The sequence below is a fragment of the Taudactylus pleione genome, unplaced genomic scaffold (genome assembly GCF_031769625.1).
Source record: "Taudactylus pleione unplaced genomic scaffold, aTauple2 ptg000418l, whole genome shotgun sequence".
Lineage (NCBI taxonomy): Eukaryota > Metazoa > Chordata > Amphibia > Anura > Myobatrachidae > Taudactylus > Taudactylus pleione.
In genome coordinates, this window is record NW_028284820.1 from 815,106 (window position 1) to 830,382 (window position 15,277).

The 15,277-nt window shown below is 47.0% G+C and overlaps 1 protein-coding gene across 3 annotated transcripts in view; it reads left to right on the top strand.

Annotated features, from left to right (window-relative positions):
* The window catches only part of ZNF143 (zinc finger protein 143), a 57,360-nt gene extending 42,293 nt beyond the window's left edge, over positions 1-15,067 (top strand). For all 3 annotated transcript variants that reach the window (XM_088447089.1, XM_088447090.1, XM_088447091.1), the window contains 5 exons: positions 3,897-4,076; positions 5,143-5,370; positions 12,264-12,391; positions 12,527-12,664; positions 14,209-15,067. In XM_088447089.1, the coding sequence (XP_088303215.1) occupies positions 3,897-4,076; positions 5,143-5,370; positions 12,264-12,391; positions 12,527-12,664; positions 14,209-14,292 (758 nt within the window). In that variant the 3' untranslated portion in view covers positions 14,293-15,067. The remainder of the gene's footprint in view (positions 1-3,896; positions 4,077-5,142; positions 5,371-12,263; positions 12,392-12,526; positions 12,665-14,208) is intronic.
* Positions 15,068-15,277: the final 210 nt, after the last annotated feature.

A 15,277-nucleotide genomic window follows, 5' to 3' on the forward strand; every position in this document is an offset into this window, starting at 1 on the left:
TATGTTTAGCTGCCACCACATACTGTTATTCCATGTCACGCGTATTATAATGTTTAGCTGCCACCACATACTGCTACTCTGTGTCACGTGTATTATAATGTTTACCTGCCTCCACATACTGCTATTCCGTGTCACATGTATTATAATGTTTAGCTGCTACAAAATCCTGCTCTTTTGTGGGTTATGTATATTATAATGTTCAGCTGCCACCACATACTGCTATTCCGTGTCACGTGTATTATAATATTCAGCTGCCACCACATACTGCTATTCCATGTCACGTGTATTATAATATTCAGCTGCCACCACATACTGCTATTCCATGTCACGTGTATTATAATGTTCAGCTGCCACCACATACTGCTATTCCGTGTTACGTGTATTATGTTTAGCTGCCACCACATACTGTTATTCCATGTCACGTGTATTATAATGTTTAGCTGCCACCACATACTGCTACTCTGTGTCACGTGTATTATAATGTTTACCTGCCTCCACATACTGCTATTCCGTGTCACGTGTATTATAATGTTTAGCTGCTACAAAATCCTGCTCTTTTGTGGGTTATGTGTATTATAATGTTCAGCTGCCACCACATACTGCTATTCTGTGTCACGTGTATTATAATATTCAGCTGCCACCACATACTGCTATTCCATGTCACGTGTATTATAATATTCAGCTGCCACCACATACTGCTATTCCATGTCACGTGTATTATAATGTTAAGCTGCCACCACATACTGCTATTCCGTGTCACGTGTATTATAATGTTTACCTGCCTCCACATACTGCTATTCCATGTCACGTGTATTATAATGTTTAGCTGCCACCACATACTGCTATTCCGTGTCACGTGTATTATAATGTTCAGCTGCCACCACATACTGCTATTCCGTGTTACGTGTATTATGTTTAGCTGCCACCACATACTGTTATTCCATGTCACGCGTATTATAATGTTTAGCTGCCACCACATACTGCTACTCTGTGTCACGTGTATTGTAATGTTTACCTGCCTCCACATACTAGTATTCCGTGTCACGTGTATTATAATATTCAGCTGCCACCACATACTGCTATTCCATGTCACGTGTATTATAATATTCAGCTGCCACCACATACTGCTATTCCATGTCACGTGTATTATAATGTTCAGCTGCCACCACATACTGCTATTCCGTGTTACGTGTATTATGTTTAGCTGCCACCACATACTGTTATTCCATGTCACGTGTATTATAATGTTTAGCTGCCACCACATACTGCTACTCTGTGTCACGTGTATTATAATGTTTACCTGCCTCCACATACTGCTATTCCGTGTCACGTGTATTATAATGTTTAGCTGCTACAAAATCCTGCTCTTTTGTGGGTTATGTGTATTATAATGTTCAGCTGCCACCACATACTGCTATTCTGTGTCACGTGTATTATAATATTCAGCTGCCACCACATACTGCTATTCCATGTCACGTGTATTATAATATTCAGCTGCCACCACATACTGCTATTCCATGTCACGTGTATTATAATGTTAAGCTGCCACCACATACTGCTATTCCGTATCACGTGTATTATAATGTTTACCTGCCTCCACATACTGCTATTCCATGTCACGTGTATTATAATGTTTAGCTGCCACCACATACTGCTATTCCGTGTCACGTGTATTATAATGTTCAGCTGCCACCACATACTGCTATTCCGTGTTACGTGTATTATGTTTAGCTGCCACCACATACTGTTATTCCATGTCACGCGTATTATAATGTTTAGCTGCCACCACATACTGCTACTCTGTGTCACGTGTATTGTAATGTTTACCTGCCTCCACATACTAGTATTCCGTGTCACGTGTATTATAACGTTTAGCTGCTACAAAATCCTGCTATTCCATGTCACGTGTATTATAATATTCAGCTGCCACCACATACTGCTATTCCATGTCACGTGTATTATAATGTTTAGCTGCCACCACATACTGCTACTCTGTGTCACGTGTATTATAATGTTTAGCTGCCACCACATACTGCTATTCCGCGTCACGTGTATTATAATGTTTAGCTGCCACCACATACTGCTATTCCATGTCACGTGTACACACTAATTTAGGAACAAATATACCTAAAACCTATGGGCTGGAGATAGACTAACAAGTCAAATTATTATTAAGCACATGATTATACAATGTGGATTATGGCAGATAAAAGCAATAAGGGGTCCCCAGGAATCTCCAGGATATTTGGGATGGGAGAACGTATTCAGATCTTCTCCCCTCTCTATATACTAGGCAGCAGCTGGTATCAGGTAATAACGGGGATCCTATGGGTACTTCCCAGTACTAGACTGGGAAGTGCTCAGAAAAGGGGTAGGATGTCCCCTAAAAACCCTGTTTGTGAATGATTTACAAAAAGTATCCGCTTACTTTTATTTAATAACAGGATGTTTTGTATTCATCACGTGAGAGGCTGTTCTTATACTACATACCTACCGGTGGTTTAGTCTTCTGGATTTTGTCTGGTTAAATGGTTTCTTTTCCTGATCTTTATTCATTGTCGATTCCAAACTACGCATATTACAAGGTGTACTGACCGGTCACTTTCTCTTCCACACAATGAGGATGTGTAATGTAACAGTATTATCTCACATGTTTTCTGTTACGCTGCTGTAAAACAGTTTTTATGGAAGGAATGTGGAACGCGTTGTGCCATTGGGCTGGACTCTGCAGGTCGCAGGCATGGCAGTATTGCCGTTATTTTTCCTGCGTTGCAGAGTAGATCCCGGCAGGGTTTAATCGCACTGTTTATTATGGGCGTTCCTGTTGCCTTAGCATTGTGTCGTTACATAACATTCTCTAACAGACGGCGGCTTGGCAGGGAATACAGGTTTCTGAGTGCTGGGCGGGGAGGCTCAGCCACTGAACAGAACATTGTGTCCTCTGCTTGGGGAATCGCTGTCCTTAGAAAGCAGACAGGGATCAGACAACCAGTGAGAGCTTCTAGAAATAAACATTTCAGATCAGATTTGAAAAACATGGAGAGGACTGTGATTGGCAGCCCTGCTGGTGTCACAGCGATATTGGGTCCTGCAGAGCTGGAACGGATGGGTTTCACCAGATTGGTTTTTAACCTTTCAGCAGCCAGAACCCCGGGCAGCGTACAGCCATCTCCCCCGTCTATTAATGTTGCAGAATGGAATAGCAGTGAGGAGCTACATGTAAATGTTACAGAGCCCTCCACCATTTTCCATGATATTGTGGCCAGTGGGGGGCAGTGTTTTGTTGCGGTGTATAGATGTCATTTTATTTTGCTTGAGCGGATCATGAAATCTGTCTGTTCTCATTAACCACTTAACTGCCTTTTTCCCCCACAAAACAATTGTCTTTTTTAAAATTATTTAATAAAGTTTAAAAAAGTAGTTTTAATAAAAAATATTTAAGTAATTTATTTAAAAACATATATCTAGGGGGTGTCTTACTAAGCTTGGAGAGAGATAAAGGGGGGTATTTATCAAAGCTGGGAGAGGGATAAAGTACCAACTAATCAGCTCCTGCCTTATTGTTTTTTTAACGCAGTCTGTAAAGTGACAGTTAGGAGCTGATTGATTGGCACTTTATTTCTCTCCAAGCTTTGATAAATCTCCCCCTTAGTCTGCATGATGTGTAGGGACAAAATGATTTTCTAAAGTAAGACCAGTGATGTATACACAAGCTGTACAGCCATCGGCCAATCTCCTCACGAGATCCCCTTGGTTGCCAAGCAACAAGATCTGTGCAGCCATTATGCGATTGGTGGAATGGCCTGAGCTGTCCAGCTTCCAGTCATCCACATAAACAATGTTATTGGTGATTCATTAAGTCAGCTGACAGCGGGTTGTATGTTTGTTGCCTACAGGAGAGCGGCCGTTTAAATGTCCGTTTGAAGGCTGCGGAAGATCGTTTACCACGTCCAACATCCGGAAAGTCCACATCCGCACTCACACCGGGGAGCGGCCGTACTACTGCTCGGAGCCAGGCTGCGGTAGAGCGTTCGCCAGCGCGACCAATTACAAGAACCATGTTCGGATACACACAGGTATCCGGCACCTCGCTGTTCATTTATATGGGACGTGTCCATTATTCACACTGGGGTGCTATTCCTCCGCTCACCACTGGAGACACACGTATCATTTTAAGAACACGAGATATTAAGTTATTATTACTAAAGACAAATGGATACGTTTAGAATTGGACGCATGTTCATTTGGGCAACGTGAAAATTCGCTTTGACACACTGTGCTTACAAAACAATTTTACTCCTAAGTTTAGAGCTACTCGTTAACCGGTGTTCCTTTGTGCCCGCGGAGGCTGATCGGGGCCGTTCACATATATGTACAGTACAGTGGGGGCATGCACACGCGAGTTAAGCAGGCACCTTAGGGATACACCTACAGTATGTGCTCTATTTTAGGTTACACATACATAACACACATGTAGCTGTAAATACAAAATGTCAGTGTCTAGACACATATATGTGTGTACGCTGTCTACGTATCTTTACATCCCAGTATAAATGAGGCTCAAAACAAGAAAGTTCTCCCCCCTGTTCCATGGACACGTGGCCACGAGAGGCGCTGTTCTATTGAAGATTTTATTTTATTAAACTTTAGCTAAGTGACCCCGCTAACACATAGTAATCGACACCTATATACAGTATATGTAGTCTATATATTTATTTGTGGTAGAATGAAGATACATTTGACCCTCCTTTAAAAATGATGGTAAAGTAGGTGCAATGAAATTTGGATCGGGCCAAAGGTTTGAAGACCCATAATTTAAGGGATCACAACCCTGTCCCTGTTTTTAAGAGATCACGTGAAATGGTCCCCGTTTGCCGCAACCACCATTCAGGCCATTCTGTCCTGGACCTCACTGCTGTCTGCAGCTTCTATAACCTAGAACAATAAAATGAATGGGATAATTCTACCTCTCTGCCAATCGCCATAAGCTCCAGACTGTGAGCCATGGTGCATAATAATAGAGCAAATTCCTCACAGGGGTGCCCGGACATGGGGGACGGGATTTATTCCTAAAAATACACATTCCACCAAGAATAATGTAAAAAAATGTGAGACTGTTCTTTGTTTCTTCTCTCTGGGCAGGTGAGAAGCCATATGTATGTACGGTGCCTGGTTGCGATAAACGTTTCACCGAATATTCCAGTTTATACAAACACCACGTGGTTCACACACACTCCAAACCGTACAACTGCAATCACTGCGGCAAAACGTACAAACAGATCTCCACGCTAGCCATGCACAAGAGGACGGCACACAACGACACAGAGCCCATCGAGGAGGAGCAGGAGAGCTTCTTCGTACCCCAGCCACGTAAGTGTCCACGTCATCTGACGTCTGCTTTTCCCCCCTCCCCCCACCACTATCTTGGCGTTTTCAATTTGTGGTATGCGGGCACATTATATGGGAAGATTTGCCGCTAGGAAGTTATACTGTGCACTCGTAGGTAGCCATAATATACGCTAGGTTTAGGCTGCAGCGTGGTATTATGCGTCTCTCATCCCCACGCATTACTTGCACCAATTCACTGTTACAGGACTTTCTTCGGGTGGCACCCATTTTATGGAATGCCTTACCATGCACAATAAGACTTACCTCTAGTCTCCAATCCTTCAAGCATTCCCTGAAAACTCACCTCTGCAGGCAAGCTTATCAGATTCTAGAACCGCCCACACAACCTTCATAGCTTCCATATCTAATTACATCCCGTCTCACAGTCCACACATAACCTCACACATTGTCTTGTGCTGACATTTGGCCGACATTCCTGTGTGACTGGATCATGCAGCCCACCAAGAAACTCTGCATTCTGGCCGGACCAAATTGCAAAATATATAGCACCTATCCTTGTGTATCAATGCCTATTTCCCTATAGATTGTAAGCTTGCGAGCAGGGCCTTCCTACCTATATATCTGACTGTTATTACCCAGTTTTGTTCTATTAATGTTCCAATTGTAAAGCGCAACGGAATATGCTGCGCTATATAAGAAACTGGTAATAAATAATAATAATAATAGCGTTTACCATAATGGCAGATAAAGGTGTCATGTTTGGAAAGCCGCCCCGTCTGTCCTGGGTAAATGTCACCCTGGATAATCTCTTAACCAGCTGTTGGTTGAGTTGTCATTGATACCTGGATCACAGAGGTGTCCGTTTTTTAAGAACAAAGCTCTTGCACACACACCAGGTTTGTTGGTCCCGGACACCTGGCGAGCATATTTTGGGTGCGTGCCAGACCAAAGCACCGCACCTCCAATCCTCGGCAAACAAAGAGGCCCAGGAAGCATCCGTTGCTTCGTATATACACTCGACTCCAGCCGTACCTGGCATTGGATCAGCTCTGACACGCGGGAGCCCCACATTCATTCATAGCGTTTAGACCCAGTGATCCGGAACAGCTGGCGGGCTCAGAGACACAGATTTGCTGCTCCCATTGTTTGTGCTGTAACAGCCAAAACTTCCAACCTGCTTAACAGACGCGCCGTAATAATACACATAATCATTTCCCTGATCTAGGAAATAATGTCACATACTCCGCACCCTGCAAATGGCCAGAAACATGTTAGAACGAAGAAATACGTGTGTTATATGGCGCTAAACACATGCTAAGGTTTACCAATGCATTATGGGCACAGTCATTGACCCATTTGGAGCCTTCAAATTCACTAGCAGCTAGTGACATCTCTGAGACATGGGGCACACAGTACCTCATCATGCCTCAGTGATGTCACTGGTTCCTAGAGAGTTTGTAGGCTGAATCCTTAGTCCGTCCCACAAATTGGAAGTCAGTGTTAATAGATGACGGGCCGCACTTTAAATTCCCTGGCACAGATTGTATAATATAAAATGTAGTTCTCTTCCCTTCCAGTAGAGGGAGACCAATATCCCTTCTCCAACTTGCAGTAGGGAGACCAAACTAATAAAATCAGATTCTTTTATAGCGGTGTGAGATAATACTGGTACTAGAATAAAGGTCTAATTTTGCACTTTATAAGGCACAATATTACAGTATTAAAAAAAATAAAAGCATGCAGGTGACTATTGGGAACTTTAATAAGGTATAAATCAATCCAGAGCCAACTTTGGAGTGTGACTAGGTTCAGAATAAAACAAATACGTATATATTTAGTACGTGCTGCTGTTTATAGCTGTCGGAGCTTTGTAGACTGATCCTGCAGGAGAATCCCCATTCATCCTATCGCTGGTCCTTATCAATAAGTCAGCGTTTGTGCACTGTAAATGATTAACTATGACCTCACCATGTAAACAGTGTTGCCATTGTGTAAGCGCTGGAATGAACAGCCCCATCACAGGCTTAATGGCGTCTCCTTCTGAGTAACCAGAATATTACAGCTTTATTACTCGGTGGGTTAAAATGTAACGTATTGCTGTTTTCTTTCTATGATGGGTGCAGGATTGTGTCTACTAAGCTGCGCTGTGTAAGCTGTGACCTAAATGTACCCAGACTGAGAGTCCAGGTTACTGCAGTGTATGTGATATAATGATATAGAACACTAATGAGAAGTATAACATGTCCAGAGATTGTAGGATTATACCATACCAGTGTTCTGGACCTGTCATGTTTAGGTTGCTAGCTATCGTGTCCGGCTTTGCAGGAGTTATTTTTCTTCTGTCTTTCCATCACTGTCCCTATTTGTCTCTCTCATCTCTATCCCTCCTGTCTGTCCCTACATCTTTCATTTATTCCCCCCCCTCCACCGTCTGTGTCTCTCTCATCTCTGTCCCCTCACCCCCACCTGTCTCTCTCTCACCACCATCTGACTTTCTCTCTCTCTCAAATCTGTGTCCCCCCTCCTCATCTGCCCCTCACTCATCTCTGTCCCCCTCTTCCTCCTGACTCTTTCCCCCATCCTCATCTGCCTCTCTCTCATCTCTGTCCCCCCTCCTCATCCGCCCCCTCCCCCTCCTGACTTTCTCTCTCATCTCTGTTCCCCCTCGACTATCTCTCCCATCTCTGTCCCACCTCCTCATCTGCCTCTCTCATCTCTGTCCCACCTCCTCATCTGCCTCTCTCTCATCTCTGTCCCACCTCCTCATCTGCCTCTCTCTCATCTCTGTCCCCCTCCTCATCTGCCTCTCTCTCATCTCTGTCCCACCTCCTCATCTGCCTCTCTCATCTCTGTCCCACCTCCTCATCTGCCTATCTCATCTCTGTCCCCCTCCTCATCTGCCTCTCTCTCATCTCTGTCCCCCTCCTGACTCTCTCTCCCATCTCTGTCCCACCTCCTCATCTGCTTCTCTCTCATCTCTGTCCCCCCTCCTCATCTGCCTCTCTCATCTCTGTCCCCCCTCCTCATCTGCCTCTCTCATCTCTGTCCCCCTCCTCATCTGCCTCTCTCTCATCTCTGTCCCCCTCCCCCTCCTGACTCTCTCTCCCATTTCTGTCCCACCTCCTCATCTGCCTCTCTCTTATCTCTGTCCCCCTCCCCCTCCTGACTCTTTCTCCCATCTCTGTCCCACCTCCTCATCTGCCTCTCTCTCATCTCTGTCCCCCTCCCCCTCCTGACTCTCTCTCCCATTTCTGTCCCACCTCCTCATCTGCTTCTCTCTCATCTCTGTCCCCCTCCTCATCTGCCTCTCTCTCATCTCTGTCCCCCTCCTGACTCTCTCTCCCATCTCTGTCCCACCTCCTCATCTGCTTCTCTCTCATCTGTCCCCCCTCCTCATCTGCCTCTCTCTCATCTCTGTCCCCCTCCTGACTCTCTCTCCCATCTCTGTCCCACCTCCTCATATGCTTCTCTCTCATATCTGTCCCCCTCCTCATCTGCCTCTCTCTCATCTCTGTCCCGCTCCCCCTCCTGTCTCTCTCTCCCATCTCTGTCCGGCCTTCTCATCTGCTTCTCTCTCATCTCTGTCCCCCCTCCTCATCTGCCTCTCTCTCTCATCTCTGTCCTCCTCCCCCTCCTGACTCTCTCCCATCTCTGTCCGCCCTTCTCATCTGCTTCTCTCTCATCTCTGTCCCCCTCCAGACTCTCTCTCTCCAATCTCTGTCCCCCCTCCTCATCTGCTTCTCTCATCTCTGTCCCCCTCCCCCCCTGACTCTCTCTCCCATCTCTGTCCCCCCTCTCATCTGCCTCTCTCATCTCTGCCCCCACCCCCTCCCTGACTCTCTCCCATCTCTGTCCGCCCTTCTCATCTGCTTCTCTCTCATCTGTCCCCCCTCCTCATCTGCTTCTCTCTCATCTCTGTCCCCCTCCCCTTCCTGTCTCTCTCTCCCATCTCTGTCCGGCCTTCTCATCTGCTTCTCTCTCATCTGTCCCCCCTCCTCATCTGCTTCTCTCTCATCTCTGTCCCCCTCCCCTTCCTGTCTCTCTCTCCCATCTCTGTCCGGCCTTCTCATCTGCTTCTCTCTCATCTGTCCCCCCTCCTCACCTGCCTCTCTCTCATCTCTGTCCCCCCTCCCCCACACCTGACCCCCTCTCGTCTCTGTCCTCCTTGCGCCATCTGCCTTTCTCTCTATTGCTCTCTCATCTCTGTCCTCCCCTGTCGATCTCTGTCCCCCCATCCCCCTCTGTCTCTTTCACGTCTGTTCCTCACCTGCCCCCTATATCTCTCTCCCATCTCTCTCTCCGTCCCTCCTGTCTTTCTTTTCTTTGTCCCCGCCCCATCTCTCTCTCTCATCTCTGCCTACCTCATCTCACTCTCTCGTCTGACCTCCTCTGTCTTATCTCTGCTCTCGTGGAAGTGCCAGCTCCAGGTTCTGACAGGATGGTACAGACTTCCATTTGGCTTTCACTGCTTTGTATTTAGGTGTATGTGAGCAGGGGGCGGGGCCTCACTCCCATCTCGTCCCTAGCAGCCACTGAGACCTGTGAGGGTGGGCGGGGCCTCACTCCCAGCTCGTCCCTAGCAGCCACTGAGACCTGTGAGGGTGGGCGGGGCCTCACTCACTTCTCGTCCCTAGTAGCCACTGAGACTGGTGAGGGTGGGCGGGGCCTCACTCCCATCTCGTCCCTAGCAGCCACTGAGACCTGTGAGGGTGGGCGGGGCCTCACTCCCAGCTCGTCCCTAGCAGCCACTGAGACCTGTGAGGGTGGGCGGGGCCTCACTCACTTCTCGTCCCTAGTAGCCACTGAGACCTGTGAGGGTGGGCGGGGCCTCACTCCCATCTCGTCCCTAGCAGCCACTGAGACCTGTGAGGGTGGGCGGGGCCTCACTCCCAGCTCGTCCCTAGCAGCCACTGAGACCTGTGAGGGTGGGCGGGGCCTCACTCACTTCTCGTCCCTAGTAGCCACTGAGACCTGTGAGGGTGGGCGGGGCCTCACTCCCATCTCGTCCCTAGCAGCCACTGAGACCTGTGAGGGTGGGCGGGGCCTCACTCCCAGCTCGTCCCTAGCAGCCACTGAGACCTGTGAGGGTGGGCGGGGCCTCACTCACTTCTCGTCCCTAGTAGCCACTGAGACCTGTGAGGGTGGGCGGGGCCTCACTCCCATCTCGTCCCTAGCAGCCACTGAGACCTGTGAGGGTGGGCGGGGCCTCACTCCCAGCTCGTCCCTAGCAGCCACTGAGACCTGTGAGGGTGGGCGGGGCCTCACTCACTTCTCGTCCCTAGTAGCCACTGAGACCTGTGAGGGTGGGCGGGGCCTCACTCCCATCTCGTCCCTAGCAGCCACTGAGACTTGTGAGGGTGGGTGGGGCTCAGGTGCGTGACAGACATACCTTTACATAGCTGAACAGATTTCACAATATTCCTAGGTTGAATTGTAAATTTGAACTAGACCCCAATGTCAGTGCAGAAATTAAATTATTAACTCTGGATTCTGATTCAGTAGACACTGGTTTTTAATCAATTACAATCATACCTCCCAATTTTGGAGCCCTTCAAATTGTGCCAAATTTTGAAGGGGCGTGACCATGTCTCCATGGGGCGTTGGCCACTCATCCTTTACTTTCTTCTTCTAAAATACTAATTAATTGCCACGTGGACCGGTGTGCGTGGACCGGTGTGCGTGGCATACACTCGGTGCACAGGACACCTCCTAACTTTCTGATCTGCAGAGGTATTACAAACACTTATTAATATTGTTGTTGTAACTATTACCACCGTGGTACAATTCTTGCAATATTGTGTGTAATTGTACACATATGCAGCATAAAAGAATGATGGTATACTGACTTTACACTGAGTGTAATGCTGTACTATCTGATTTCACCACCAACAAAAAAAAAGACGCATTGCATAGGACAAAAGGGTTAAACAGCAAAGCATAGCATGTCAGTTATTGCTTCATGTAAATTCACTGGCCATACCTGTGTGGATTCATCAATGTGTGCGGTTGTCTGTTACCTATGAGGCTGTGAACCAATCACTGTTCTTCTTAAGCTATTGATACAAACCTATTGATGCTCGACCATCTCTAAGAGATTGTTAATGATGGCAAAGAGACACGTGCTTTGGTTTCTATTAATGCCCATTAGGTAGTTTATTTACATTTTAAAGCTATGGCCCTCATTCAGAGCCACTCGCTAGCGGCAGTACGCTCGTTCCGAGCGATGTTCGCACATCTGCGCATGCGTACGGATCGTTATACGCATACGCGAACCAGTCAGTGCGGCCGAAATTCATGTGCTCGCAATATAGCGAATGCCTGCTATTTTGAGTGACAGGAGGAGGCGTATGTGGGTGGTAACAGGGGAAGGTGCTTGAAAATGGGGAGTGGAGATCCGAACGCAGGCGTGCTTAAAGGTCAAAACGGGCGTTTTATGGGTGTGCATAATTAATACAGCAGCGTCATTGACCACGTCACTGGGTTATTTTATAGCCAGAACTGCTCGCAAGATTGTGGTAGCAAAAACCAACCACAAGAATAGCGAGCAGTTCATACGCTGGTCGATGTACTCGATTAATCTAATAAATAGCGGACATGACGTATGGTGCGAGCGGCCAGGGGGCGTTTTTAACAAATAAACGAGCGTATGTTTTGCTCGCTCGTTCAGACTTAGAGGTGGGAACAGACTGCAATTTGCGAAGGGATCATTTGAATAGCCACCCCTTGTTTTTGAACGAACGACCGCAAATAGCGAACGGCTCTGAATCAGGCCCTATGTTTTTGTTATAGCTTCTATCCAAAAAGTTTATAAATGTTAATAACTGGTAATATGTATAATGGTTGGCTAGAAAATGGGCCACTACTATTGTTACGGCTCGCTAATGCCGTATTGTCTACTATGTGTATCACTACAGCAGAAGATGTCCTGAAAGGCTCGCAGATAGCGTATGTGACGGGGGTGGAAAGCGAGGACGGTATGCCGGCATCGGTGACCCAATCAGGACAGCAGCTGGCACTTATATCCCAAGATGGCACACAACACGTGAGTATTAAGATTGTGACATCACCAGGGGATACACTGATATGTGTACAGGAATAGACGGGGCACTAGAATATTGCATTGTATGATCTATATCTGTGATGAGTATAGTTGTAAATGACGCTTATGCTGTTGCAGGTAGCTATAGTTGCACAAGATTTATCCGCATTCCACGCAGCTTCCTCAGAAATGGGCCAACAGCACCATCTGATCACTACGGAAGCCAGGCCAGTCACTCTGCTGGCCACGTCAAATGGGACGCAGATTGCGGTTCAGGTAAGTGCTGGGACCCACGTGTCCACTTCACAGAGCTTTACTGGCACTCATTTGTCAGAAATTGTGCAAACAAAGTGCTCGTCTTACTGTCATAAATAACTCAGGCCTCCGGACTGTCCACATATAGGCAGCATAGTCCCAGATGTTGTAAGAGTGCCCCACTCATGGGTGTGCTCAGCAGTGCAACAGTGTTCTCATCGGGAAGCCGACGGATGGAATCCCGACCGCTGGCTTCCCCACTGTCTAATCCCGGCAAGTGTCTAATGACAGGTGTCGAAATCCCGACGCCTGTCATTAGACCTACGCCGGGAGCCCGACACCCGGCTTACCGATCAAAGGTAAACCAGGCGCCGGTCGCGGACAGCCGCGGGGGGGGGGAGGGTTAGGTTTCGGGCTCCCGGGGGGGACTTAGGGTTAGGCACCCCCCCCGGGAGGTTAGGCTTAGGCTAGGGGAAGGGGGGTTAGGGTTAGGCATCCCTGGGGGGAGGTTAGGGTTAGGCACCCCCCTGGGGGACTTAGGTTTAGGTGGCGGGGAATGGGGGGTTAGGTTTAGGCACTTAGAGGGGGGATTAGGGTTAGGCACTTGGGGGGGAGGTTAGGGTTAGGCACCCCTAAGGGAGGGTTAGGGGGGGGGAATTAGGTTAGCATACTTAACCTTAATGGACGATCGGGATTTCCACCTCTGTCGGGCTGTCACTGTCGGCCGGCGGTAAATCATACCGATTTTGTTTTCAGCGAGGGGGTTTGGGGGGAGTTTCATCGGCACTGGACACCTCTGGTGTGTGGCCACATTCCCATAGTGACTTGTCGCGCGTCGGGCTGTTTTATGCAGTGTACCGGTGTCCAGCTCCAAAGTGTGAATAGCAGAATGCTTCTAATATTGGGGAAGATACACACCTGACTATCATTGTAAATTAATTCAAAGTGGAGAGTCTCAGAAATACTCTGTTCAATGTGGACTGTTGCTAAATATTCATTATCTGTTTATAGATTGCCGATAACTTCACAAGCGAGAGGGTCAATAGTCCCCCATGAGATCTGACACTTTTCCAGCATATATATATATATATATATATATATATATATATATATAGTATATTTCTTATATCAGTCTGGTTAGACGTTTTACAGCAGCTACAAAGTCGCTTCTGGCTGCTAAGACCGTAATTAGATGCTCGGGATACAGCTGTGTCCACCTACCTATATACTCCCCTGTGATTGGGACAGTGCATCTATCACCGAAACATACCCAGTGCACCATGCTCCATCTCACTGACGGATCATAGAGTCCTCTGTAGCCCACTGGGGGGCGCTATCCCGGAAGATGTTACACAGGGAGTTCTTACATCACTTGGTCAATATCTGCTATATTTGTAGTGTATTATACATATTGCCCACTTATCTTGTTTGTATGTAAAAGCCCCCTTGTGTCTTATGACACGGCCAGTCAGTACATTTCCAGGCGGTTTCTTTTCATCATGTCATGCTTATCAGAGATTCAGGGTCCCATAGACTAATCCCACCCCTCACTCTTTCCCTCTTAGCTGGGCGAGCAGCAGTCCTTGGAGGAAGCCATTCGTATAGCTTCCCGGATACAGCAGGGCGAGTCCCCCGGCATGGACGATTAACCTGTGAACACCTGCCATCACCCCCCTTCCCTGCGTATTGTACCCACCTCGGTGCAATAAAAGCCTTGCACATGCCGATTACGAGGACCGTCATCAACCAATACAGATATTTAAGCCTAGTATTTTATATTTGGACTTGTAAGATAATGGACGTATTCCAGGACTGTGGATAAAGCCTGATACATTTCAGTACCGTCATCGCCTCTCCCTCCGGCCCCTCCTCTATATCAGGATAAGTATTTCTCTGCCTCAGTAAGTCTCCGGCTCCCCGGACCTGTACTATTTGTAAATAGAGATTGTTAATGCTAAAGGTGTTAATACTATTTTATCCTTGAGAAGAATTATGTACAAAAGCCCGGTTTGTGGAATATTAAAGGAGTTGAATGTGTCCTGATCCTGTAATTTCTGTATATATTTTGTGTACGTCGCCTTCAAAGAAAATATTGAATCATTTTTGAGTACATCTTGGAACCTTGGAGAAGAGACGAGCAAGGCGCGCTGGGCATAGCTGGAGGTCCGCTGATGTCACCGTCCGGCCAATAATATGATGTCATACGTTACAAATAGACTCTTGTGACACTTTCCAAGATAAACACAAAGGTCCAAATAATGCGTTCTTCAAGCCCTCTCCCATCCGGCATGTCTACGATGTGTTACACAGATCCCACGCGGATGCGAGAGGAGGCAGCCGCCTGAGACTGCGGCAGAAAAAGAGCGTCAACAATACCCCATTACTACGGGTGTTTGGGATTTTCTCTATTTATGTTTCATTTTTTTTGGGGGGGGGGGGGGAGGGTTTGCCCAGATGTTTCGGTCACATTTTGGGCTTCACTGAGATCTCAAACACAGACTTCAGTTTATTTATAAAGACTGTTTTATATGTACAAAGATATGAATAAACTTTTGCTTTTTCTTGCTTTTTTTTTTAAATTGAACTTTAATCGTTATTTTGTTGGGGGGTTTTTTGTGTCTGTCGTTTAAATGT